At 51.4% G+C, this 27,668-nt stretch overlaps 1 protein-coding gene across 4 annotated transcripts in view; it reads left to right on the top strand.

The window, feature by feature from the left end:
- The window catches only part of LTBP2 (latent transforming growth factor beta binding protein 2), a 69,893-nt gene that overhangs the window by 28,960 nt on the left and 13,265 nt on the right, over positions 1-27,668 (top strand). For 2 of the 4 annotated variants that reach the window (XM_027880769.1, XM_027880772.1), the window contains exons 4-20: positions 2,297-2,478; positions 3,727-3,897; positions 5,467-5,667; positions 6,022-6,290; positions 7,836-7,938; positions 15,990-16,064; positions 19,870-19,992; positions 20,450-20,614; positions 21,412-21,642; positions 22,153-22,184; positions 23,777-23,816; positions 24,222-24,317; positions 25,389-25,514; positions 25,698-25,826; positions 26,224-26,343; positions 27,057-27,176; positions 27,384-27,506. In XM_027880769.1, coding sequence (XP_027736570.1) covers positions 2,297-2,478; positions 3,727-3,897; positions 5,467-5,667; positions 6,022-6,290; positions 7,836-7,938; positions 15,990-16,064; positions 19,870-19,992; positions 20,450-20,614; positions 21,412-21,642; positions 22,153-22,184; positions 23,777-23,816; positions 24,222-24,317; positions 25,389-25,514; positions 25,698-25,826; positions 26,224-26,343; positions 27,057-27,176; positions 27,384-27,506 — 2,306 coding nt within the window. The remainder of the gene's footprint in view (positions 1-2,296; positions 2,479-3,726; positions 3,898-5,466; positions 5,668-6,021; positions 6,291-7,835; positions 7,939-15,989; positions 16,065-19,869; positions 19,993-20,449; positions 20,615-21,411; positions 21,643-22,152; positions 22,185-23,776; positions 23,817-24,221; positions 24,318-25,388; positions 25,515-25,697; positions 25,827-26,223; positions 26,344-27,056; positions 27,177-27,383; positions 27,507-27,668) is intronic. The other 2 variants (XM_027880770.1, XM_027880771.1) reach the window with 2 other exon arrangements.

Below are 27,668 nucleotides of genomic sequence, written 5' to 3'. Positions count from 1 at the left end.
TCTAGTACAGAATCATTTGGCTTCAGTTTGCACATGTTTTTTCATGGTTTGCCTTTCTTGGTTGAGTTAAACGGCTCTTTACACCTGGTGTTTTGTTCCTGTGGAGAAACCTGTACCCTGTAATCAGAACACCTCTTCATCTTCTTTTTCCTAAATTGAAGAGATTGAATGTTTTAGATCTCTTACAAAAAGACATTTTCGCTAGCCCTCCAATTAGTTTTGTCATTCTTCTTCCTGTATCCTCTCCAGTTTTTTGACATCCCTTAGAAGATGTGACATACTTTGCATCAGAGCTAGATGATATTGCAGTATATTTACACCCTACTGTCATGAGGATGTGCAGGAAGGCAAAAATACCTCCCTGTTCCTGCATGTTTCACTGTCTGATGTCAGGGCATTGAACTGACAGTTCATATTTAATTGCTTGTCATTGCCCCTGACATTTTTTCAGAATTTCTGTTTTCCAGGATCATCTCTGACTGTCTGCAGCCGCTGCCTGCATTCCTTCTTCCTAGAAGTGTAATCCTGCATTTAGCTCTATTAGAATCCCATGTTGATTGGAAGGATTTGCCTTCCAAACTGTTCTGTGTGATTGCTCTGTTCTCATCATGATACACCACATGGCAAATTTTTGTGTCAGCAGCACACATTATCAATGTCGATCGTGTATTTATTTCGAAATAAAAATATTTATTTCCATATTAAATTCTTGAATCATGCCAGGCCTCATACTGATCACCCTGGGACCCATCTCATTCCCTCCCCGGTGATGTCTGCTTTTTGTGTTCTGTCACACTGCCAGTTTGTTATTCATTTTGCATGTGCCTGATTGACATTGTACTGCCCTGTTCATTTTTTTATCAGAATAGTGTAGAGTCTCAGCTTGTTCGTGTGCATGTATGTAATTCTGTCAAGTTATGAAAATGAACTCCCTTGTCAAAAGTGGTTCTTCATATTCTTCATAGACCCTCTTCACTTCCATATTCCTTTCCTTTAGTTCCCAGTTGATTGACCTGTATGTCATCTTTTCCATTACTCAGGGCTGATTTTGGTCTCGCTGGCTGTGTTGCCCTTGACCTGTTTGAATGCCAGCACAGCGTAAGCTCCCTTTCCATCTCCCCAGATCTTATTCCAAGCTATCCAAGGAATGTCAGTGAGGCAGAGCCACCTCTCATTGGATCATCCAGTCCTGTTGGGTTTAGAAATTTGTGTTTCCTGTAGACACTGTAGCACACCCCTGTGCTGACTGTGACAGGGAAGATGGTAAAAACCATAGAATAGTATAGACTTCTCTGGGCACTTCAGTGGGAGAGTGCTGGCCTATTTGCCCCAGCCATTCAGTCAGAGATGAAGGTGTTGGACAGGGAATGCAGAACAGCTTAAGTTCAATTGCAGAGGCATTCAAGGCTGGGACTTTCAAAGAAACCCAAGGGGCATGTGGGCAGCCAACATATTTTGGCTCCTGGTTGTACGAAGCCTTTTTCATTGCAGGTGGGGCAGGTGAGACTGAGAGAGACATTTGTTGGGAACCAGAGCACCCTCTTGGAGGCTTGGTGCTGCCAGTCAGTAAAAGGGAATGGAAGCAAGTGCAGTAGAGCAAGATGTACTGCTGTGCTGGTTTAATGAGAAGAGCTCTGTCTAGTGGTCTGAATGGCTTTATAAAAGAGAGTGTATGAAGTGTAACCTTGTGAGCTGGGTGGCTTTTCCATGCTTAGCCTCCAGAGAACACTAAAAGCCATAAATGCAGTTAGTGCAGAAAGTTGTAACTGCACTTACAGACTTGAGTTCTTGGTTATTCTCTCTTGTTTGCGACTCTCATGGGTCTCTCTTCTGACTGCCTCACTGTTTTTTTAGTGCTTGTTTGGGGCTGGGACAGCAGGTCCTGAGAAAGCTCCCACCATAAGAACAAGGGTATTTGGAGACGCTTGTGTTTGCTGAGGAAGGGGTATGGTGGGGCAAGGAGCAGCCCTTGAGCGTGATGGGCAGGCAGAAGTTCTTCAAGGCAGCCGGGGCATTCCTATGGTGGAACGGCCTGATGCGATGGTACGGACAGGGCACCTTGGTGAATATGGTGCCCTGCCAGGCTCAGGGCATGGGGCATGGTCCCTAGAGTGAAATGGTGCCATGGTGATGACTAAAAGCAGATTAGGAGTGGGATCCTGCACATGTGGACAGAGCTCTGTGTCCAGGTGGTGGCTCAGGCAGCTCAGCAGTGAAGGTTGCTGTGGGGTGGTACACTGGTGAACAGCGCAGTTACTTGTGAGGAATATTGGTTCATTTTTTTTTTCTTCCACAGGACTCAGAGCAGAATTGGCTCTCCTGTCTCCCCCCAGCACACAGGGTTATCAAGGACCGTCCGGCGCTACCCAGCCAGCAATGGCCAGCTCACCTCTAATGCACTCCCCAACGGGAATGGCCATGAGCAGAGCAGCTCTGGGCCACATGCAGTTTCCCAGGAGCGCACCTTGTCTGCAAAGGGTAAGGCCTCCAGGGCTGTCACTCTTTTGGGGCTTCTTGTTGGGGTGTCATGGGAAAGGGCAACACTTGGACTAGGGATCCCCAAGAAACTCTGGGCTCCCAGAACTGTGCTGCTGAGTGGGATGGAAGGAGAAGGTCAGCATAGGCATTGCTGGGCTTGGTGAAGAAAGGGGCCCTACTGAAGGTGGACAGATCAGTGGAGCAAAATGCTGATGGCATGAGAGAAGAGCCATGGGATGTGACAGTTGCCTCCCAGAGGTATTAACCTGAAGGAGGATTGCCTCAGTCTGTAGGAAGGGTTTCTCCCAGCTTCCTCCTCAGTCTGAGCAGCTCTCAAGGTCAGATTGTGCAACCAGTGTCTAGTTCTTCCCTTTGGCTGCCCCCTTGGTGCCTTCTGACATGATCAGGGATCAGGCCAGGCTTCTGGGACGTGCAATTGCTGGGCCTCAGCACCTCCCCAGCTAGGACAGATGCAAGTTGTTTTCTACAGCTTGGCTCCCCCTGAATCTGTGATTCCCCAAGGAGTCACCATATGGCACCTCAGCCCATATGAATAGGGCTGTGACCCTGGCTGAAGCTGTAGTCTGAAAGTGGGGATTGAAAGAGGGAGAGTAGATGTTGAGTACAGCAAGGGGAGCACATGACTGTCTTGGTGGGGTGGGATAGAAGGCTCTGGTGTGAAGCCAGTTGTTTACACATAGTTCTGCCTATTGTCCGTTTTTCAAAAGCCCCAAGAGCTCTGTGTGACTCTGCCCTGTATCTAAGGATGGTGAGGGACCAGAAGGGGGCCATAGATGGAGGTCAGGGGACACTTGCAGGAAGATATCAGTTTTCTCAAGCCCTGATGCTTTCCTTTATGAATACCAGTATGTTCATGTGGGAAACCTTCCAGTGATTTAAGAGCAGCCTGTCTCCCAGCTACTGATGTGGCTGGAGAAGGAATATCCTTTAAAGCAGAACAGCCTTTATACTGAAGTTAGAGCATGTGTGTCCCTTCACAGGGAGTTATGCCACTCCAGCCTGGCAGGACAGAGCATGCTGCTTGCCATTTTTCATATGTTGATAAACTCGTACAGGTGCTGGAACAGAGATCAGGCTGGAGTGAGCAAGGGGCAAGGAGAAACACCGCCCTGGGCAGGGACATAGACCTCTCTTTGCTCTGGAAATGTTTTGGAGCTTGAGCTGTGAATCACCATCCCCTGGCCTGAAGATGTTGTTTCCACTCAGCACTACCCTTTTCTTTCATAGGGGCCAACCTGACAGAGAAGATTAGGAAGATAAAAATCATCTTCACGCCCACCATCTGCAAACAGACATGCCGGAGTGGGCGCTGCTACAACAGCTGTGAGAAAGGAGACACCACCACTCTCTATAGCCAAGGAGGGCATGACCACGATCCCAAATCCGGCTTCCGCATCTGTGAGCACCCCAAGGACCCCAGCCTCTTCCCCCACTCTCTTCCTCCTGCCTTTCCTGACTCTACAGATGAAGTGCTTGAGCTGCTATAGGGATGGGAGGAGATGGTCTCTCTCAGTGCCTTGGAAGATGTCTTTTGGGTTCCTTGGGGCTCACTCCATCTCTGGGGGAGGAATACAGACTTTGCCTCATTGCTGTCTTTTGTGAGCAAGCAACTGCTGTTTCCATCCCACCACGGGTAGAGGGGATGCATATGTTTGAGTCAGGCCTGCAGCCAAGCCTCGCCACCCCCTTCTTCTTAGAGCCAGCTCACTGCTTTAGTTGGCATCCAGTCTTGGGTCTGACTTTCATCACCTAATTTCCTCCTGTTCTCTCCTTACACTCACGTGGCAGCCAGGAGAGCTGGCTGCAGGTTGCAAACTGTTCTTATAAACAGGGTTGCTGAAACCTCTGCTCGCCTTTCAGAGCTGCTGGGATTGCTCATCAAGTCACTGGGATATCCAGCTGTGGGTTGGTCACATTGTCTTGGAGCCAGTTGGTGGGAGCAATGTGCTGAACCTGTTGGGACTTGTCCTCTGAGTGCCTCTGTATTACTCAGAATTCTTTTAACACTGAGAGAATGCAAAGTCTGGCTGTTGTGGGCACTGATGGATAATGGTGTTCACAGGCGTTTCTGCCTAACTCCCAGTCCAAAAATGTGTCTCCTTCCCCAGAACTGGGTGCTGGGTTTGAGCAAATGAACTTGAAACAGGATGGGTGTTATCCCCTGGGATGAAGCTGACAAGCCCATCCAGGATTGTGGAGCAGCAGTGTCTCATCTCACACTGAAATGAGTCATGATAGTCTGTCAGGGAATCCCATGCCTTGCTTGAGTGTAGTTCATGCTGAGATGCTCTGGGTTGGTCCAAGCATCTGATGAGGTCAGAAAGGACGTGATTTTGGTTTCATCTGTGAATGCTTTTTCTGAGCCTGTGCAGATGAATTGCTCTTGATTCTTTCGTCCCCCTCCACACTTCTCCCACTTGAACTGCTGGCAGGGCCAGGGCTGGCTGTGAGACAGGCTCTGAGGACGTGGCTCTCTGCCTGTTCTCTCCTTCTGCCTCTCCCATCCTGCTGAGTTCCCTTCTGGGCTGGGAGTAAAAACCCTGCCAAGTGGGGAGGGGGCAATGCAGAAGTGAAGGAAATGTGCTGACTCGGCCACACAGCGCTGCCATAGTTCCTGACCCAGTCCGAGGGATTCTGCTGTGTTAGTAACACCACCTTGGCCTTGGGGGGCTACTCCCCAGGGCATGGGTGCCCCAGCCTGCCTGTGGCCCCAGAGACCAAGGGAGGGCTCATTTTTAACCTGTGACTCCAGTTGTGAGCAGAGCTTGGGGAAGATGGTGTTTCCCAGCAGGGACCTGAGCCTGCCTTCAGGCTGCAAGTACTGACCCCAGCCCAGTGCTGGGCCTGGTCCTTAGACACCATGTGGCTAGTGCTGGCCAAGTCCAGCTGCCTGGTGTCCCACAGCTGCCCTTGGCTAGAGGCATTGTCTCGGTTCCTCCTCTAAGCAGACCCCTCTTTGCCTTGCAGACTTCTGCCAGATCCCCTGCCTGAATGGAGGACGCTGTGTGGGCCGGGATGAGTGCTGGTGCCCCTCCAACTCCACGGGGAAGTTTTGCCACCTGCCAGCTCCCTCTCTGGAAAAGAAGCAAGGAGGGAGAGCCCCAAAGACCCAAGCTGGCGGCTCCATGAGGCACTCCACCTATACCCTGCCCTTGTCCAACCAGCTGGGTGAGCATGGCCAGTGGCTCCAGGCCGCCCCCCGACTTCCTCCTACTTTGTGTGCTCCTCAGATCTTCAGTAACAGGCCTGAGGAGGCCACTACCTCCTTATGCTTGCTGTTTCAAGCCAGTTTGTTAGAAAAGAGGTCCCTCTAGTTTTTGAAGGGGGCTGAGGATTTTTGTAGGTTTTGGTATGTTTGTCCTGGTTTGGGGCCAGAGAAATATTTTCTCTTAGATGCATTGTTCCTCTAGATTTCCCGGTGGGCTCAATGTGCCTCTCCTCCCTTGTGACTTTGTTGATGACAAGATGGGTTCCAAATTGTTGCCATATTCTCACAAGTGAGGTGTAAAACTCATATTCCAGCTTCCCTGAACCCTTCTCTGGTGAATGTCCACATCAACCACCCTCCAGAAGCCACCGTGCAGATTCACCAGGTGGCCAGGGTGCGGGGTGACGCAGAGGTGTCGGAGGAGAACAGTGTGGAGGCAGTCCTGGTTCCTCAGCTGGCTACCATGCCCTGGTACACCTATGCCCATGGGAATGGCAACAGCATTGCCAGTGAGAGCAGCCAGCAGCAGCAGAGAGCGCCAGGGCTGCTGGGGAGGTGCTTCCGGGAAGCTTTCCATGGGCAGGTAAGAGGTCACCTGACAAGTGGTAGAGTGTGTGTAGTGACATGTTTGTTGTTCTGGGGTATGGGAGCATTGGCTTATGGGGCAAGGGGACTGTCTTCATTTTGTGAAGTTTTTCAGCATCAGCATGGGCATCATGCAGGTGCTGTGGGCACAGGTAGCAATGTGTTAGTACTTGGGAAGAAAAAAACACTTTGCTTTGGTCCAACAGAGAGATTTCACTGTCTTGCCCTGACCAGGCTGTGCCCTGGGGCAGCACAATCCAGACTTGATGGCTTTCACACACAGTCTCATTTGAAAAGGGTGCCCTATTTATAGCAACATTTACTGCCATGCTCTGCGATTATTGTAGGAAATGTATAAAACATAGGAAAATTCCTTTCCCTCTCAGACGATAAATGGAAGTCTGATTTCCATGGAACGACGCCTTTCTGGGCAGCTTGATCGGGGCTTGGGAAGCAAATGCACGTGAGGGACTTTCTCACCCCTGTCCCACAATCATCGTAATTTCTTATTTTGTCTTTCCCCATATGTTTCTCTTGCGTCACTGGAAAAGCATTGGAGGTTTTTGGCACCCACAGGAACACCTGTGAGTTTCCCCACAGCAGCTCGTGCTCAGTGAGACCCCCCAGCCTGGCAGCTGGGGACTCAGCCCTGTCCCCACTGCTCCCCAGCCTTTTCTGGGGGGCTGCTCTCAGTTCTCACCTCATCTTTCAGTCACTCCCATCCAAGTACTTTCTAGCAGGATGTGTTCTTAAGCCATTTTCTAGTGCAGAAATAAATTATATCAGACCCTGAGGCTGGAAAAGCCCTGCTCTCTGTGGGGAAACGGCAGCTCTGTGACGACGGGAGCAGATGATGATGCACAAAGATGCTCGTAGGTGCCCAGAGAGGCTGTGGGAGATCCTCTGGGGGCGACAGGGGGTACTCTTGCTGAGCTCACACCGCACCCAGCTGAGGTGATGCTGTGCCTGGGAGAGGGTGAAGAGTTCCGCGGGGAACGCTTGCCTCTCCCCTCTCAGCCGCAGCCCAGCCGATCGGTATGCGAGTGCTGGGCAGGCGGCCACGTGTGGCTGGAGGGGAGCCAGCTCCAGCTTGTGGGCCCAGCGGCTCCACTCTAATGGGGAAGCCTGTAATCCAGAGGGCCTTGCCGAGGGCGGGGAAAAGAGAGACTCATTCAGCAGAGGAAAGTGCTTGACAGCGAGCTCTGCGCCAGGCTTAAGTGGTGCACCCATTTCACTGGCTAATCAGCCAGGCACGGGGCTGATCCCCTGGGTGATAGCATCTCTAGTTCATCTCTGCTGTTTGGTGTCCCCTTCCCCTCTGATGGGTGCAGTCAGAGGAGTTTCTGTCAGCACAACTTTTTACTGTCTTAATCCGCATCCTTGGTCCCACTGTGGGGAGCTGTACTGAGAGGGCAGTGCCAGCCTCTGACCCCAGACAGTTGTCCCTCATGCTGGCTCTGCTGCTACTGCACCAGCTGGCTGCAGTGGACAGGCACGTTTCCTCTGCATCCCACAGAAGCCTGATCTGCTCCTCTCTCCACAGTGCACCAACCCCCTTCCGGGGCTGACCAAGCTGGAGGACTGCTGTGGCAGCGTGGGGCTCTTTTGGGGTGCAGACCAGTGCCTGGCCTGTCCCCCCCGGCCAGGTGAGTACTGTTGCTGGCCGGGACAGCATGAGAGATGGCCCACATCCTCAATGACCAAAAATGGTCCTGCTGCCTCATGCAGCAGAGGCAGGGAGCAGAGCTGTGGGTCCCACCTGCACGGCTCTCCTTGGCCCACCCCTGCCAAACCCCACTGTGGCTGATGGTTCCCACCGTGCTAGCCCCGCTCAGAGGAAGAAATGGGAAAAAAGCAGCCGTGATTTTAGGAGGTGCAGTTCAAGGTTGGAGGAGGAGGTTGCAGACTTGGCCCTATAGAGTTACGGGCTTGCTCTGGGCCCAACACGGGCTTGGCAGGGGCTCTGGAAATAACACTACATCAAACAATTGGCAGGAGTGCACCCGGGGTCCGTTCCAGGGGCATAGGCGTCCAGCTCTGTTTCTGCTGCACTTGGGAGCCGGACGGACTGATCCAGCAGGAGACGGGGATTCCTCAGCTGCTCTGCTCAGAGTGCTTCATGACTAGCGCAGTCTCTTGCACTGTGGCCCTATCCCATGTTGTGGGAGAAAGGCTGTGTAAAAGGACTCCTGGATGGAGGGGAGGCAGCCCTGTGAGCAGAGTGGCTCTGGCATCCAGGGCTGACCAGGTCTGGTGCAGGACAAGGTGCACTTGGCCAGTGCAACATGGGCAGGGAGCTGCTCACCTCTCCCCTGCCTGCCTGCCTGCCCTCTTTAATTGCTGCCTGGCTGCCTAATCACATCCATTCACTGGAGCAAAGGACTAAAGAAAACAAACCCTATGGTTCGGGAGTAGTACACTCCTGAGTAGAGTGTAGGTATCCAAGGTGTTAAGTTTTGTGCAAGCAAGTGTGGCATTGGCAATTTCTAGCTTTGCCCAGAGGTTGTCCCGCTCACATACACATTCCCAAGAGCTGAATTTGTGTCTCATTATCCTCCCTCAATTCAGTTCCTCCTCAGCCAGGGGAGAGCTGGCTGGAGCCAAATTCCTTGCAATCACAGACGAGGTTGTCAGCATCCTGGAACCCAGTCCCGATCTGGGGAGCTCTGATTGGTGTCATCTTCCTGCGCTACATGGCTCTGCTGTGGCCTTGGCCATGCTGTTGCTTGCCTACCCTTGCCCATGTGCCAGCCCTAAAGGAGCCCTGGGCACGTGTTTTGGGGGTGACCACAGGGTTTGCAGGTTCAGCACAGACAAGGAAATGCCCCACACAGGCTTTTCTTTGTCCCAGAACTTCACACCCCCACTCATGGCTTTCTCTTCCCCATCCCACAGCAGTGTCCCTGTTTCTCACCCTCCCTATGATCCCACCATTAGAAAGCAGAGGGCCACTTAATACTTCAGTTAGGCTGCAGGTGGCTGCAAAAACTCTGCACCTCCTTCCTCCTTTGCCATGCCAGGATGCAAGATATTACTCAGCAGCCAGAGCTGCAGCAGTGATTTGCTCTGCTGGACTTGGAGCTTCAAAATGTGTCTAATCATGGGCTTCTAAAATGTGAAAACAGGCACAAAATACCCCCATGTCCTCCTTGCAATCAGCCAGCCAGTACAGCAAATGCACTTAAGAAATGGCTCCTAGCTGCCAGCAGGGCCCACTTTCACAGCTCAACACATGCCTTGTGTCCCAGCGGCAGTTGAAACTCAAGGCAAGTTGCCACTGCTTCATTGAATGGACAGATGCTTGCCTGGCTTTTTTTTCAGATTAATTTCATGGATATATGAAAAATGTATCCCTGTGGGTCTTCTGTATTCCTGTGCCACAAAAAAATCCCATTTTCAGTCCCTCTGGCTTTGGGTGATAAAAGTTCCTCATTGGAGGCCTAATGGCTCTTGTTGATTTTGGCAGGAATTCAGGCTAGTTAAAGGGGCTGTTTTCAACCTGTTTTAATCATGTGCAAGTATCTTCCTCCTTTGGCTACCTCTGATTGACTGCCCCATAACCAGCCCCACATGCAGGAGACCACACAGGTGCAGGGAGCTGTAAGGCAGACACTTGATGGAGGCAGCCTAAGAGAGCCCAGCTGGATGGCATGCCTTTCTTTGGCATGCTGTCTTCACACACAAGATATCTGGCCCTAGAGCGGAGTCAGAGAAACAGTCCTTTCTCAATGATCTTACTTGTCTAGCGGAGCCACTGAGCACTGTGACCTCTCACTGCCTTGTGCCTTGTCTGCTGGGGCTTCCAGTTCCATGCCAGCATGAAGGCATCACTCCACGTACTTCCTGCCTGTAGGCTACATCCGATGCTCGCATTCCTTCTGTCTTCTGGTCTTGCTGGCCTGTGTTGTGCTCACTCAGAGTCACTGGGCTGCAGTTCAGTGTCTCGTGCACAGAGATAACATGTCCGGAGGATATTTCCAGCTTTCTTAGCACTGTGATCTTCAGAGAGAACTCCTTGCTCTTGTCTGTCCCAGGGAGGCATGCACCAGAACAGACTTGACAGCACTGGGAATTTAATTACAGCAACTAGAGACAGAAATGGCAGAAGCTAGTTCAGTGTAAACACTTACAAATGTACAAAAGTGCAGCCAGGCAAGAGCTAGACAAATGGGAAACTTGTTTGGATTGACTGTCTGCCCGAGACACTGATTGTTAGTAGAGTCTGGATACGTCCGGATGTCTCCATCGTCTGCAGCTTTCATGTTTGGTACGTGTTTGTGTGTGGAAAGATATCAGAGAAGAAGAAGAAGAATAGGAGGCAGGCATCTGTCTGAGCAAACTTACCATGACCAATCCTCACTATTTTTTGTGTTTTGCTCAGCATCAGAAAAGCCAAGGCACTCAAATGCTTCGTTGCATCCTAATGAGACCATGTTAAAAGCTGAGTTCAAAATTAAGGGTTGACCTGGCCTGGGATCTCTGTAGTGAGTGTTACTTTAGTCTCAGAGATTTCCTTAGGTCCTGCTCAGGCTGTGTGGTTTGCTGCTGGGGAGGGTGTACGCTGTTCAGTCTCTGCAGAGAAGTGGGCACAGAGGTGGATGCTCAATCAGGCTATAGTAGAAGTTTCTAGGAGTTGCTGTTGCTCATGCAAGTGACAGCTGAAGATTGGAACCCCACGATATGTCAGAGGCAGCCCTGGGAGAAGGGGGAGAGCTGAGAGCTTGCTCCATGAGCTGTTGGAGCAAAGGCTGTCACCTGACCCGTGAAAGAAAGAGATGAGCCAGAGGCAAAGCCCCGGAGGGTGGCAGGACACCTGCATGCTGTCATGTGGCTGCAGTCCTTCAGCTGTGGTTAGAGCTGGCTGGATGAAATGTGTTGTGTTGCAAGATAGAATAAATCAGATGGAGACATCCAGACCCTCCTGCCTGCTTAGTTCTTGGAGCAAGCAGTGGAGCACATACTGAAAGGCTAGAACAGAACAATAGGAGGAGATGGGAGCTGGAAGGTAAAACTTGAAGAAGAGTGATAGTAGGAAAAGGGAATTGGAGGCTGAGGAAGCAGCTGAAGTAGAGTCACTTGGATGTGGCTGGAAGGAAGCTCAGCGACCAGCAGGGTGTTTAGGCAGTGCTGGTGAGAAACCTGCACTGAAGCAAAGTCCTGTCCTGTGGCAAGCTCAGGATGTGGGGCTAGTAGCAGGCATACTTTGGGCAGAGCTATTTCCGCTTACCTGCCAGACCATGCATTATTTTGGGATATGCAGTGGTCTGTGGAGAAGAACGTGTTGGAACAAGGATAAGAGATAGTCCATGGAAACTAAACCCATCAGGACGAGAGCTGCAGTTTGACACAGACCCCGTGGCAAGTGTGGATTTGGACACTGGTTCCCCTGAAGGCCTGGCCCTTCTCAGACACATGTGGATAAAGGAAACTAGTAGCAGAGAGTTCTGACCAGAGGGGTTCACAGCCCTGCTCTTCCTCCTCCTCCCTGACTGTGAGAACACACACCTTGGCAACCAGCAGCACTCCAAGAGAAGCCCGAACCAGTGATGAACACTGTCTCCAGTACTGCCCAAAAGCTACAAGTCTCAACTTTCTGTTCAAGTTTGGGAGACTTTCTGCGTGCAGGAGTAAACCTGCATCTTCCAGGTCCTGATTTTTCAGTGCCCTCTGCCCCTTATTTCCAGCTACAATCAGCCTGAGCATAGGCTGGGCTGTGCACCTACTGGTTTTGCTCAGTGCAGATCTTCCTGCACTGCTTTCTCTCTTCCTGCCTATGGATTTTAACTGCATTAAGAAACAAGTCTTTGAAGGCTATTGTCTTGTTTTTATTCCCACTCACTGTGTTTTTTCAAGTTTTTTGTCCTAGAGAAAAGTTTGAATTTCACTGGAAAGTTGGATCTTGTAATGTCTGGCTTGGCATCCACAGCACACCCCAAACGGACCTCCCACTGTGAGAGGGGTGGCAGCTCAACCACGTCATCATCAGAAATACTGAGTGGCTCTGCAAGCTGCAAACTCCCCTGCACTGTGCCTGCAGGCATGGGAACAGCCACAGGAAGCCCCTTGAAAATCAACCCCTTAGTCTGCTCCTGTGAACAGACTGGGGAGGATACAGGAAAAAAGCCCTGGAAATATGGGAAAGAGGCTATGGAGGGGGCTAGGTTTGCCACTGTTACCATGTACCTTAGGGAGTCTGTCCAGGACAGCAAAGAAGGGCTGGAGGTGGCAAAAGAAATTGAAACTTTGGTTTCAATTTGTGCCAGTACCACAGAGAGCAATGCTTAACCTGGTAAAGCACAGAATTTTCAGGACTTGTTTTGCTCATCATTCATGTGTAGCATTGTGGTATCAGCATACAGCAACACATTTTTGCAAAAGTGGGAGATTTAAATATAGATGTATCTCGTCCCAGCTGGAAGCCACCATGGAAGCAGAATGAGGATCTCTCTGTTGAAACATCCAATGGCAAATAGGAATTACCAGAATCTTTTTTCCTTCAAGCATCTTTTTCACTGTGAAGATACTTACTGACCACAAGTAGAACTAGAGGGTTTATTTTGTATCACAAATGCCTTTAGTATGATAGATGGAAATAGTCAAAAAAAATGGGCTAGCTTTCAGCAGCTGGGCATTTCCTCACTTCTCATCTGACCGCAGGTTTGCCTCTTCCAGAGAGTGATATTGGCTGGACTAATGCAGTGTATTATCTCATCCTACAAACATCGCCTCACTTCACGCCCTCGTGGTTACCACCACTAGTAGACGTTTTCCACAGCACCATCAATCTGAGCTTCTTCATACAGTGTTTGGGGAGCCCAGGCCCTTGGGTAAAACCTTTTCTCCTGGGAAGTGATGCAAAACTAGCCTAGCTACTTAAAGGTCATCTGGCTAGGCTACAAAATCCCTCTGCTCAATTTCCGTGCATTTGTTTCCCTTCCTATTATGCTCTGCTTAAGTATTTTCCTAGCTGGGAACAAAGGTACTGGTGCGAGTCCTGGGCTGTAGATGCTTCATGCTCACCTCCTTCCTGAGTTTGTGAGCTTGTTGCATGCATGTTCCTTTGTGCAAGCCTGGCTCTGATAGGGATGCCCAGTGCCTGCAGAGCTTGCAGAAAGTATCAATGGATGGTAGGAGAGCTGGAGGGAGCAACGAGGAGAATGGAGAAGGAGTCCTAATGTGCAAGTACCTGGTGAGCACCCACAGGGCTGAAGTACCCTGGAGGCAAGGCTCTGAAATCACCTTCAGTCACCAGTCAATGACCTTCAATCAGAAACCAGGATTCCCTGCCCTCAGCAAGCCTAAAGTCCCTCTGCCTGACAGATGCATCTCAGCTGCTCCATCCCTAGTCTCAGGCTCTGGGAGAGCCCTTCCTGGAGAGAGTGTAGACAGGCAGATAGGAGTCCCTCCCAGAAGGCTGGGACCCCCATCTCTGAATGTTGACAGATTCCTACCTTCTCTGATCATCAGATCAGCTTTTTCCCTTTGCTGGATTCCAGAGGAATAGCCTCCTAAGTCAGTCTGTCACTCCTGCCAGTTTCATGAGAGACAGTTGGATGCTGATCCCCTTTGCAGGAAACTCAGGTGTCCTAGGCTGTTTTTTCAGGCAGTTTTAGCCATCTCTGCTGTAGTTCAGCAACATCAGAACTTGTGAAAGGAAATGGTCCTCTACTCAAGAGACCAAGTAGAGAGCTGAGAGTTAATAGCTTACATCCTCCTGCAGGCACACCCTGTCTTCCCTTGTGGACAGGTCCTGGCAGAAAGAGAGCAGCCTCCATCCACTACTTGAGAAATGTCTTAGTTCCCCTTGGTACACAGAGATCTGCTCACATTACATTCCAGTTATTCTTTGCAGGGAACGTGGATTTCTTTGCAAAGTTAAGGCATTTGTCCATAGCTTCACAGGTGATTTGCTGAAGTGGTAAGTTGCAGGTTTCTGCAAACTGGAGTCATATGAGTGCTGAGGTGGCACAGACCTGCACACTCACTCACCCACCACTGGCATTTTCTGCCTTGCTCTCTTCCTGGCAGCATCTGGTGGAGGGATGCTGCAGTATCTGTTTCTCCACAAAGGCTTTTCAGAGGAGGAGCATGGCTCTGACACGTCATCACTGTTTGATCTCCAGCATGCTTGGCTTGCTCTCAGAGAGCTCACACATAACAATGCTGCTTCATTTGAGCATCTGTTATCACATTGTGCTGAGGTTGGCAGATGCTTCCAAGCACAGTTAATGCCTGTCGGCAGCCCTGAGCCCACAGGCTGTGGTGTGGGAGTACCTGGAATCCCACCAGGGCGCTGAGCTTGGAGCCCATAAGCCAGAGGTTGTTTTTACCTTCCCATAAGACTGGAAATGTGCCCAGTGATTCCCAGTATCACCAGTTGCTCCTTTGTCCCTAACATCCAGATATTTGTTAACCTACAGTTCATGACTGAACTGTTAAAGGGGATAAATAGATTTTTTTTGATCTTTGTCATTCATTCAGCCGCTGAGGATCAATCTGCATACGGAGAAAGCTTGTAGCTTCGTTTAATATACCTGAGGAACTCAGGCTTTCTATTCTTCTTCCTGGTACAGGCTGGTAATGGCTTGTTCTTCTGTCTTTTATTCCTAAATGCCTTTATCCTAGGAGGCTTGTCCCTAACTTTTGCCTTTCAAGAACTGTCCTAGAGTGGCTTTAAATTGCTTTATAAAGTTCAAGTGTCCAGGACAAAGAGTTATGGACATGCCTGTTCTCTGCCCCCAGAGTGTTGTTTGTGAACTTGAACTTTGCAGGCTCTTAGCAACCATCTCCTGCTGTAAGGATGGTCTCAATTTGCCCCTGGTTCTTGAAAGCTGCAGTGCATTAGGAATCTGCCAGACCCTCAGTATGACTATTGCCATGAAGGTCTTTCCACGTACGACACCGGGAAGTGAGCTACTGATGCCGGGCAGGAGGAATTAAGAGTGGTGGGAATACAGATGGACAGTCACTTAGCAGTTGCATGCACGTCTTGTTCCCAAGCGTAAGATCCAGAAAATTAAGAGGAAACCCCACCCTGGGAAAATCCCAACCTTAGGCAAAGCACCCTTCTTCCTACCCCACCCCATGCTTAATTACTTCCCAACTCATCCACTCCTGGATTCCCTTTTCCTTGCTCCAAAATACAGTGCCTAAATTTTACTTCATTGGAATTTATGGACCACATTTTACTTGCCTTTAAAAAACTTGGAGAGATTTAATTGTGTGTGTTATAGACCATTTTGAAACCCACAAAACTATTTTAAGCAGCAATTTGAATTTTTCTTTGACAAGAGGGATCGGGGCAGGAAATCACGTGCAGCAGAAAAAGGGGGAAATATAATAAACAGGCCCTGAACTATTATTTCAGCAACTTCTCAATGACCTCAGCTATTCCTTTCACTCTGATCCCCTTCACCATGTGCTACTTGGCTGTCCAGGCTGACCTAGAAGTAGTGGAAGTGACACAGTGATGGATATGAAGCACAGGCAGCACCTCTGGGTTAACAGGTTGGCACATGTCAAGCAGTATAAGACTCTGCATGAGAAATGTGGCTGCTCCCACCTTTCCCTCTGCCCTGGGAGTCATCAGAAGCAGACCTAGGGACTTTTTCCCCTATGCAAGGAGGGCAGAGAGAAGGGAAGGTGCTGGTGGCTGGCTCTACTGCCAGTGTCCCACACTGTTTGCTTTTCTTCCCAGCACGCCCTGTGATTGAGAATGGGCAGGTGGAGTGTCCCCAGGGATACAAGAGGCTGAACCGGAGCCACTGCCAAGGTAAGGATGCTGCTTTCATCTCTCTCTCCTTCCCACATCCCTTGTCAGAGTTGTAATTATCTACAGAAGTAAAATGTGATTATCTAACTCCCTGATACAGATCTGCAAAGAACATGGCTTGTAAAAATCTCTGCCCTTTCATCAGGAGTGAAAGAAAATCAGGTATCATTGGACTACGTGACTCAGCTAAGCACAGTCAGCACATAGCTGCACCAGCACAAGAAAACTCTCCTGTTAAGTCCTACTACCCAGTAAGGACTTGTGTTGGGGCCTGCTAAGTATGAGTGTAAAAACACTTCTCCTGTCATCTGAAGCAAAAGAAATTCTCTTGCCTAAAAGCATTTGTGAAAGTCTTGTCCAGTTGTTCATTTACAAGTGGGACAGTGCCATAAAAGCTATTCTTTCTATTCTGAGTGTGTCACTAGTCCATGCTGCAAGGCTGCCCTGACTGCCCCGACTGCCCCATGCTGCCAGGATTGATCCATTTCTCACTTCCATGGTACCTTAGTTCTGTATGAGGAAGGTACCATCTCTCCGCTTTGCTCTCTGGTTCATGTTTATTTGGCATCTCTTGGATCCACGCTGCCTGTGTTTTTCCGTGCTCTGGCTGAAGAATAATTTTGTGGTTCCCTTCTTGTGATTCATGATAAACTGAGAGGTGTCATCTTGCAGATGCAGCAGGGAGCCAGGTCCCTGGCCATGCAAACCCAGGGCTGGCAATCCAATGACTCATCTCTTTTAGTTGGGACTTTCCACCATGCTTACTTAATTAATGATTCAACCTCCCCACATTGTCCTAGGGGAGAACTTTCAACAACACAACAACGTCTGTTCTCCTTGGTGCTCAGATGTCATCCCTTATGTGGCCACAGACAGTGCTACATGTGTTATGAGGAGCTGCTAGGAGACATCAAATAGGAATTGGAGGAGCAGAGCAGCTGCAGGGGCTCATGTCAGCGAGCAGAGACCTGAAGTGCATGCTCTGGGTCTGTGTCCCTTCTGGAGCAGGGAGAAGCTCAGAGGAGCAGAGGGAGATGGCAGTGTAGATTTGGCTAGGAAGATGTTTTTCCACAGGAAAAAGCATGAACCAGGAATTTGTGCCTCTGTGTGCTCCTTCATAAGCTGGGCTGGATAAGTACTGTTCTGCAGACACTACTGCCTCCAGGATTTTTCCCATTTCTGCTGTTGCAGTGGGATGTCTGCCAGGAAGCCCAGTACCTCACTTCAAGGCCCAGAGGGAGCAGCTGGGCTGATAGATGTAGGAGAGGCTACATAGGGCCGCCTTTTGCCAGCCCAGGTAGGAGGGGAGACTACATGGCTTTGCAGGTAGTGGTTGTCAAAGTTTGTTTTCAAAGTACTGTTGACTGGAGGATGGCCCTGGAAGAAGCCCACTTTCTTCTGTTCAGTATGAACAAAAAGGGTTGTCTCTGGTGCCTTCCAGCAGAGGAACAAATGGTTCATCTGCAGGATCTTCTTTCCTTTCATTGCTGCATCCCATTGGAACAAAGGAACAAAGCTGCAAGGAATGTGATTCAAGAGTGCCTAGCAGACCCAGCCAGGGAACCTCTCAGTGCTGCTGGAACCAGCAGGAAGGATGGAACTGGAAGGGATGACGTGGACCCACACACTGGCACCTTGGTGTCCCATATGCCCGTACATCTTTGTAGTCCATATATATATTTGGTGTCTGTTGCTGGCTGGGGTCCTTTCTGCTCACCAAGTACCAGGGTAAACTAGCCTGAACCTTTCCACCACAGGCTGCCTGACTCAGTGTGACTGTTTCTGAGGAATATCGGCAGGCTTATGCAGGGTGGGAAAAAGCAGCTGAAAGAGTGTACAGATCTCAGTTTGGGGTCCTTGAGGCCTCTTCTTGTGGGCTAGCTCTGGCCCTGGCATGCTGCAGGGGGTAGGAGTGCATAGCTCTGAGCACACCTGCCTGCTTCTGTTCCCAGTGGGGACTTCCACTGTGGGTGGGTTCTTTGCTGACAGCAGAATAACTGGGGTTGGACTAAGGCTGGGATGTGGACCTGTTTTGAATTAAGCCTATAAAGCCTAGCCCTTGGTGCTTGTTTGTTTTGTGCTCTCATTACTCCGATCCCTTCAATCCCTTTGCTTATATGGAGACAAACGCTTTGTCCAGTTGGTGTGTCAGAATAACATAACACTCTGACCGTTCCGGGGAGTGACAGGGATGAGCTGTGAGGCTTCTGTGGAGAGCCCTAGTGTCTTCTCTGAGTGGAGTCCCCAGCTTATTTGGGATCTGGCCACTGGTTGTTCTCAGGAACCCCATCCTGTGCTTGGTACAGAGCAGGAAATCACTTCATTGTGCAGCCAAATCCTCCTCCTCCCTGGCCTGCTGCAGATTCCTGTAGTGTTGGTATTTCTAAGTGACTTAGCTTCTGGCCTGGTCTTCATGGCCCTTGTATGTCTCAAATGTGTATAGGGCTGCTGGTGGGATGAATGAGGTAGTTTAAGAGCACAGGACTGGGGAGGACCTCTCAGGTCAGTAAGTCTGAACTTTAGCTGTCGTTGCTGGCTGTGAGACATCTGCCTTCCACCAAGCAGTGATGCTTTGACTCTGAGGAATAAGGTAGTGCTGGGAAAGCTGTTCCTGAATCTTCCACCCCTTCCATCTTCAGACAGTCTTTAGAGCACTGCCGTGTGCTCTCAAGGCACCTGAGGTCACCGGGGCCTTGTACACTGCCATTGGGACTGCCCTGTGTCTTTGGAAAATGTTTGGCATGATGCTGCCTAGCATCATGTCTTGACAGCTCACAGCTGTCCTGGGAGCAGTTAGTGTGCCCAACTCCCTCCCATTGCCTACTCCAACCTCTTAGCTTGTAGTATGTGTTCCTGTGGTTTGTCCCAGAATGGTGCTGAGGTTGATCCCACTCCTGCCACTCTCTGCTCTCATTCAACTCTTCCTGCACTGCTTGTGCTTCCTGACACAGCATGGCTCATTAGCATTTTACTTTCCTGGGCTAAGCTCTTCAGTGAAGACTTAATACTATATCAGTCCATGAAGAGGGCTTCCTCCTCACTCTCTGCCTGAGAACTGCCCTCAGCTCCCGTTTACGCACCTTTTGCCAATCTCTGTCTTCTCTGGCTTAGCTCATACATTCCTACACTGTGCTGAAGGATGTCTTTACTGCAGGCCAAATGAGTGAGCCCAGTGGTGTTTCCCTGGGATAAACCTACCTTCCTTCCCAAAGGCTGTGTCTGATGTGTGCTGAGTCAGGGTCAGTGGCAGAGCTTGAGGCAGGTTTTGAGCTTGGCGACTTCCTACTTGCTCAACCTATTCCTAGAAGAAGATGCAGTGAGCCACAGCCTGGCCAACATCCTTCTCTCTCTGAATGTGATCAGTCACTGCTCTCCCTGCATGTTGGCACCGAGTTTCTTAACAAGGATCCTCCATGGATGATGGCTCCATACAAGCAGGACCAGAAATTAGGAGAAAGAACAGGGCTCATCATTCCTGGCTTGCAAACAACAGCCATGGTGGCTGTAAGAGTGATCCTAACAGGGTGGCTCACCGTAGGGGCCACATGTGTTTTCCACAAGGACCGCGAAGCAGAGCAGTCATCTACAAGCTATCCCTGCAGCTGCAGTGAGCAAGCTCTGCACTGCAGATGTTGGACTACTGTCACCACAGGGGTTCCCACCATGCTACTTGGTGCAGAGGCTGCCTTAGACACCAGCCCAGTTGAGACCCCCTTGGTCTGCAGCACCTGAATGAGAGCATAGGGAGGGGGTTTAGTTCACCCTGAGCTTCCTCACATCTCACAAAGCTCTTTCCTCTCCACAGATATCAATGAATGCTTGATGCAGGGCCTGTGCAAAGATGCCGAGTGTGTGAACACCCGTGGCAGCTTTCGTTGCACCTGCAAGCCTGGGACCATGCTAGACCCATCCCGTAGCCATTGCATCTGTAAGTGCTCCAGGGAACTCACCGATTTGGGAAGGGACTTGAGTGGGAAAACATGGCTGAGTGGATGCTGCAGTGTGTTTCACATCTCCTGCGAGTTGTGCTGTTCTGCACTTGTGTGCAGAATGGGTGCCAATCTTGCATTAGCCTTCTCCATGGATTTCACATGGTCCCCACAGCAGCTGGAGGGAATGTGCCTGTGGTGTGGCAGCAGAGGACACAGCCTCCTGGGATGAGAGAACTCCCACAGGAGCTGTATTTGCTTGGGGCTGACACTCCTGGGGAAAAGACCTGATGGCTGATGGCCAGGGAGTGTTCTGGAGAGAAGACAGGTCAGCCCTCGGGCAGGCTGGGAGTCACAGGCAGAGGAAGGGCCGGGAGGAAGAGGTGCGTGCCCCCCATCTTTCTTTGGAGAGCACAGAGCTTAACCTCTGTCCCTGACACTGCTGTTGTGTTTCAGCGGACAAAGCAGTGTCGATGGAGCAGGGGCTGTGTTACCGCTCAGCAGCCGGAGGCGTGTGCACCTTTCCCCTCTCTCACCGCATCACCCAGCAGATCTGCTGCTGCAGCCGTGTCGGCAAGGGCTGGGGGGAGAACTGCGAGGAGTGCCCCATGCCCGGCTCAGGTGAGACCTACCTGCATTGGCTTTGCCTCCTCTGGTTAGACTGGTATCTGGGTTTGCCTGAACACAGACAGCTGCAGGACCCAGAGCTGAGCAGCACAAATGCTGTCCTGTGAGATGGGCACAGCAGCCTGGGACGCAGACCTGATAATACTGGGAAGATACAGTAATACCTGATGGGAAACCCCTCTGTACCAGAGGGAGAGCACAGCCATGTCTGTGCCTGGCATTATTCAACAGCCCTTTTCTCTCATACATCTCCTAGTTGGAAGAATGCCAGGTGAGGATGAGTTTGGTAAATCTTAGCATGGGGTCAGGTGGAGGGTAAAGCACCAAAATCCTCAGGGATCAGAAAAATCTTCACGTGGTTTGTGCAGAGTATCTTGAGTCATGTGCAAAGCACTCAGCCTAGAGGTACCCCAGGTTCACTTTTGTCTTCTCCCTTGCTCAGCTTGGACCTTCCTGTGGCATGGTCTCTTCTTAGCAGTACTCACCATGGGAAAGGTTTTTGGGGTCTGGGAATGGCTGTTAGAAACCCACCCTGCTCTGTGTGCACATTCCTTCTGCTTTAAGTATCCACCCACTGTAGCCCAGATGTGTTTCTGTAAGGATTTAACCCTTAAAAATTCCAGAAAATGATAGGATAGGGGAAACTGGCAATATGCATGCCTGTACATTTTCACTCCTTTATTCCACTGTCCCACTATCATGTCTGGGTGTGGTAAGCCAGGTTATCCCTGCAATAGTCTCTTCCTTCTAACCTCTGTCCTCTAAAGTTTTGATTTGATTTTCCTTCACAGAGGCCTTCAAGGAGATTTGCCCAGCAGGACATGGCTACACCTACTCTAGCTCTGATATCCGACTGTCAATGAGGAAGGCAGAGGCAGAAGAGCTGCCTCTCAGCTTGGAAGAGCAAGGGGAAAACAGCAATTGGACTTTGGATTGGACAGCAAGGAGACAGCAACTGCAGCACAGCCTGCGTGGGAGCATCCTGGAGGCATTCCCCTACCCTGGCACCTCAGCAAGACAGGGTAGTGTGGGGTCTACTGCTTAAAGCAGCTCCATTTGGGCTCTTAGCAAGGGTTGAAAAATTCTCAGGTCCTGTCATAGACCATGGATGAACTTCTGGCTGATAAAGGCTTTCTATATCTGTATGACTGTAGCATTCCTGAGGCATAAGGCACTGTGTCTTCAAGCCTTTGGAGAGAAGGTTGTGTGTTTCAGGCTCCTGCAACCTCCACTAGGACCTCAGGTCTGCATGGCAAGCCTGGCACTCCAGTCAGTCCCTGGACTTTTGTCCAGCCCAGATCAAAGGCAGTGTAGCCAACTGCTTGTGCCAGTACTTGCTGGAGCACAAGCTCCTGGATTCTGCACAGTGCCAGAAGTCCAGGTGTGTTGGCTTTGGGAACAAGGCCATACGGAGGAGCGTGAGGGACTGAATGGCAGGATCATAGAGGTGGGGTGAAGTTAGGGCAGCCAGGGTTTGAGGAAGACACCTATCTGCCTTGTCTCTGCTTACCATGCACTCTTTCCCTTTCCAGGTGAAATTTCTCCTGCCATGCAGGTGAGTAAGGTTTGTCTTGCTACCCCTGGGTGCATCCATGGTAGCTTGATGGGCAGGAAGAGGAGTGTCATAAAAATAAACTGAAAGAGGGTAGATCTAGGTTAGATGTTGGGAAGAAATTCATTACTCTGAGGATGGTGAGATGCTAGAACAGGTTGCACAGAGAAGCAGTGGATGCCCCGTCCCTGGAAGTTTTCAAGACCAAATTGGATGCAGCTTTGAGCAACCTGGAGTAGTGGGAGGTATCCCTGCTCATGGTGGGGATATGGAATTAGATGGTCCCAAAAGTTCCTTTCAACCCAAACTATTCTATGATTCTGTGCCTGCTTACCCTCTTTTACTATTCAACCAGGCAGGTGTGTGAGTTAGACATGACTGGAGCCAGTTCTACACTGCATATCACGGGGTTTGAAGGTCTAGACAGGAGAGATTATCCACGATGGATTCGGTCCTAAAGAGCAAAAGGGTGAATTACAGAAAGGATCTAGCCCACTATAAAAGGACACCAAGAAGAATTTTGCTTTGAAATTCTAGTCTGTGCTGCAAATTCAAGTTTGCCCTGCTTTCACTGGCTTTGTGGGCACTCAATCCCTGCTGTCAGCCTGGCCTGGCTGTAGGGCTGATGGAGTAGCAGGATAAGGGGAACTGCTGCAATCTGCTGGGATGTGCTCCTCTCATTGAGCCTAGTGTTGTGCTCAAGCCCAGCTCACAGGCAGGTCTCCCTATGCTGGTGTGGGTGCAGCAGAAACATCAATGGAGCAGTTGGGGCAGGAGTCTCTTGCACTGGCTTGTGTGAATTAACCCTGTCTGATGCAAGCAGCCTGGGGACTGATTTTCTGCCAGCCTCTCCTAGGACTGGGTTTCTTTATTGTGAGTCGCACTTGAAAAATGTGTGCTTCTTGATCCCTGCTGTCAGTAGAGGTTCAGCCATATCTCTCCTGAGCATCTCTGTTCCCTCTTGCTATAGAAGCTCACCCCTCAGAACGTACTTTCAGCCCCTCTGAGAGAGGGCATAGCACTGCCATTGTTGCTGCTTCATAGACATGAAGTGACTTGCCCATGTGCATGTGAGAAATCTCAAGACAGAGCAGAAACTTGAGCCAAAGCTTCCAAATGTGAAGCAGAGCTAGTCTGGAATTTAGGTTGCTCAGCTGCCAGTTTTGTTCATCCATTGTGGAAAGCTCCTTGGAGCAGAGACTCAGGTTGCGCTCCAGCATTTCCTTTGGCAGCCATAAGTTTGCCAGGAGGGGGTGCTGAGAAAGAGCTTCTAGCACCAAGCACCCTTCTAGTAGGTAGCACTCTTGAGGCAGGTCAAAGTATCAGCTGTCCTCAGCATGCCTTGGGTCTCACCTGCACAGTGTGCTGGCATGGCCTCTCTGTGGCAGCCCCCCTGGCATAGCCTGGAACTGTATTTTGCCCAGGATAATGTGCTCAGGACAGAGTGGTTCTGCCAGCTGCACCTAGCCATGACAGCTTCTCCTCCCAGGATGGTCTCTTGGGGAGCAAGAGAAGCCAGGAGGTGGGTGGGAAAATGTCACAGGGATGCTGCATCCCTGTTTCATGCATGAAAATTGACGCAGTCCTATGTTTCTGTTCCTCAGGGCACTGCTGATTCCACTGTAGAGCCTGACACACGCAGAGGTGAGTGCCAGGCTGGCGGGAGGGCAAGGTGCTTGTGGGGAAGAGAACAGGGCAGCGAGAAGGGAGGAGAGTGGGGAGATCGGGAGCTGCCGCCCCTGCACAGAAGCCCTCAGTGGGCAGGACAGGCTCCTGGCTAGGCTGGCTGTAGGGCAGTGTGGAGAACCCCTATCACACTGAGGTGGCTGATGTGAAGCTGTTGGAATGTGGGGAGGTGATGAATATCCTCCAAAGTGGAGGAGGCTGTGTTAAATAATAAGATGATGGTGTTGCTGCAACCACCCTATATCCCCTTTTCATGAGCTTTTTTGGGACTCCAGTTGCAGGGCCACCCAGCACAAGTGAACCTTGGGCATGCACCTCTGCCTGTGGTCTGGGGTTTGCCTCACCTCTCTTCTCCTTCCACAGCAGAGGAAGAGGAGTTCCAGCATCGTCCTCCCCAGCCTGGCCACGTCACCACCTGGAATGCTGCTGCTCCAACACAGGTGCCAGCACAGGGCTCAGGTGTGTGTGTCCACCACTCTTGGGCATTTCCCTCCTCTCTTTGCCTGGTACTAGAGGGTAATGATGTCCTAAGCTCTGCCAAGGGGCCCTCTCCCTTCACCAGTCTGCTTGTCTTCCCACACCCCTTCTCTTGACTTCCCAAAGAAAAGTTCCTGCCTGCCATGCTGGGATGTTGTCCCAGCCTGGTCTCACCTGCTGCCAGGCAGGGAAAGCTAGCTGGCCATGGGGATCCTGTATGGGAAGCAAGGTGTTTGGCTCTCTGAGCCCTTCCCTGCCTGCAGCTCACTTGCTTGGTGCAGCAGTGGCTGCCGAGCGGGGGGGATCACAGGCCCGCTCGGGTGGCTTTGGCCCCGTGCCCCCCCATAGCGTGAGCTGATTCATCGTGAAGGGGGAGCACAAGGGAAGGCATGTGGCTCCCGGGGCGGCTTGTTTACTGCGCCGGAAACAAGGGCGCTGTTGTTCCACGGTTGCTTAAGTGTCTGGGAGTGTGGCCCCTGCCCTGCGCCGGGGGCTGGAGCACCTTGGGGAGCGGGCCTGGCGGAGGCACCTTGCTGAGGAATGCATCTTCCTCAATAGCCTTTTGTTTGGGGTTGGGCTACCCCCCCAGCCCTGGCTGGCTCGATTCCGAGGGGTGTGTGGTGCCCTGCTCCCCCCCACTACTGCCCATGCTCCGCTTAGCAGGGTGGTGCAGGGGAGGCAGGCCCTGCTGTCGCCCAAAAAGGAGCCCCATCACAGGTGCTAGGCTCTGCTGCCAGTCCTCCTCGAAGGCGTGGGGCTGCAGGCTTCCTCACTACCCTTTTTTAGGGCACAGGTGTGAGGTACAGGGTCATCCCACTGGTCATCCCAGCTGGGCTCAGCCCAGAGGAGCTGTAGGAGGTGGTAGGGTCTCCTGTGTCTCCTGTGCAGCCCTGTGGGTGCAGGCTACCTGAAGAAGCAGATGAGCGGGCTCAGCATTGCTCTCCAAGAAGGGAAAAAGCAGCCTCCTGGCATGGTGCTGGCGACACAAAGCAGACACTAGACTCTATGCACCCTTTTTGGTGCTGACCCCAACCCCACACTCTCTCCTCCCAGGGGTCAGTGGCTGTGCCTCTTCACCCCTCTCCTGTGGAGCCGGTACTTGTGTTCTCACCCCAGAGGGATACGGCTGCTTGTGCCACCCTGGCTACACCTTGGACCCCAGCCGCCTCCACTGCATTGGTAGGTTGGCACTGTTCTGCCTTCTGGGCCTCAATAGACTATTCAGTCCTTCAGGCTCTTGGGGGAAGGTTTTCTGGCAGCTCTGCTGAGCCCCTGCCCATCTGCTGCCCTATAGGGCTGGCAGGGGGCTGGGAGTCAACTGCAGGTGGTGACTGCCTGTCTTCCTTCCTTGCCTGGACACAGATGAAGATGAGTGTCTGAAAGACCCTTGTGCTGGAAAAGGTCGCTGCATCAATAGCGTGGGCTCCTATTTCTGCCTCTGTTACTCTGGGTACATCCTGGCTGTCTCGGAGGGCAAGCAGAGCTGTAAAGGTAAAGTGGTGTCCACCTGGCACAAGGCTGCCACGTCCCCAGAGCTTCTCTGTTCTCTCACCCTTGTGTCCTCTCATGAATGTGCACACACACATGCACACCTGCACACCCTCCCTTCCCACAGGTGTCCATGGACAGCTTGATCCATGAGGATCACCCTCTCTTACTTGCTCAGGGCCAGGACCTTGGCCATGATGATCTGGGCAGGAGTCTGTGATGCTGACTCTGATCACTGCTTCATGGCAAGGGAGTGCTAGGGCAGATGGGGGATGGAGGAGAGTCCTGGCACTGGTCCCTTGGGTAGAGCCAGATGCAGGTGGAGCAGGTCCTCACTTGCACACAGCCTTCCTGACATTGGATGGGGAAGACTCAGGACTGTCTCCTTGTCTGTTGCCAGACCGAGATGAATGTGAGCAGCCTTCTATCTGCCAAGGACAGCGATGCATCAACACCCCTGGCTCCTACCGCTGCCAGTGCAAGGAGGGCTTTGCCATGGGCCCCAGAGGACAGTGTGAAGGTGAAGCTCGCTGCTCCCTGTTCCCCTGCCCCTCCAACCCACCTTCTGCATGGCTGAACACCTCATATCCTCATCACGTGGTGCCTCTTCCTGGAAGGGAGGTAGAACACCCCCATGTTTGTCTGCCAGCTCCCCAAGGGCTGCCTGTCCTCTCCTCTGACTGCAGGAGGAACAGGCTTTCCTGGGCAGAGGGATGTGCCTGATCAAAGATCCCTTTTTTTAATAGCTCATCTCCATCATAGAGTGGGAGACTATTTTAGGAGGCAGTACAGGAAACAGGGCATGCACAGATTGCTGTCCCTTCCCCCTCCCATTCCCACCCCCACGCATGGCCTCCAGAAAGCACTTGCCTTAAGGACTTCCTGAGCCGGAGGCTGCATCCTAATCATAGTTATGAAAGGCCTTGATGAAACAGCCCTGCACAGATGTTCTCTGATCCCTTTCTCTGCCCATGCACATTCCTGGCCTTGACAACATCCTGCAGCAGTGAGTTGTGCTGCTGGCTTATGTCAGCCCTCAGGCATGGGCGTAGGATCCTCAGTGATTAGTGGAGCCATAAGAAGTGTTGCCTAAGCCCCAGCAAACTCATCTCAGCTCCTACTGGGCATCACTGTGTCCTAGAGGGGAGCTCTGGGGATCCACTAGAGAGGATACATTGGAGAATGCTGCACTGTTTACCTTTGGGAGCCTGAGAGGAGTGTGTTTCTTGGCAGATGTCAACGAGTGTGCGGATCCCAGCTCTTGCCCCAGTGGGAGGTGTGTCAATACTCTGGGATCCTACAAGTGTGTCAGCTGTGGGGATGGCTACCAGCCCAGGAACGGGAGATGTATTGGTGAGGAACTTGGGCTATCTCTGGGAAGCAATCTTTTCCCCCCACAGCAGTGCTTCCTACAAGCCTCTAAAGGAGCAGATGCAGAGGCAGAACCCTTCTCCTGCAGGAGGCCAGCCTGCGTGGCCAGGGCATCGTGTCCTCATGGCTTGCTTGGCAGGGAATGCAAGCACTCTCCCATACCATGTTGCCTTCTGCTGTGTCACACAGATATGGACGAGTGTCTTGTGGAGGGGACTTGTACTCATGGACGGTGTGTCAACCTGGATGGCTCCTTCCGCTGTTCCTGCTACCGGGGCTACGAGGTGGCACCTGATGGGAAAAGCTGCCAAGGTACCAGGGAGCTGTGAGTTCAGACACTCTGAATTGTCACACACTCAGTCCAGAGATTTCCCTAGACTTCCTGAGCACTTGGCTCTGCCTGAATCCTGGCCACCATGCTGGCTGATTCCCCCAACACATGTGCCCCTGGTCATGGTTGCTCTGCATTTTTTC

Source organism: Empidonax traillii, unplaced genomic scaffold, assembly GCF_003031625.1.
Source record: "Empidonax traillii isolate 1590-97213 ecotype Southwest subspecies unplaced genomic scaffold, ASM303162v1 scaffold74:size2480735, whole genome shotgun sequence".
NCBI lineage: Eukaryota > Metazoa > Chordata > Aves > Passeriformes > Tyrannidae > Empidonax > Empidonax traillii.
Note: the sequence above shows the minus strand (reverse complement) of the source record. Positions and strands in the feature narration are given on the sequence as shown.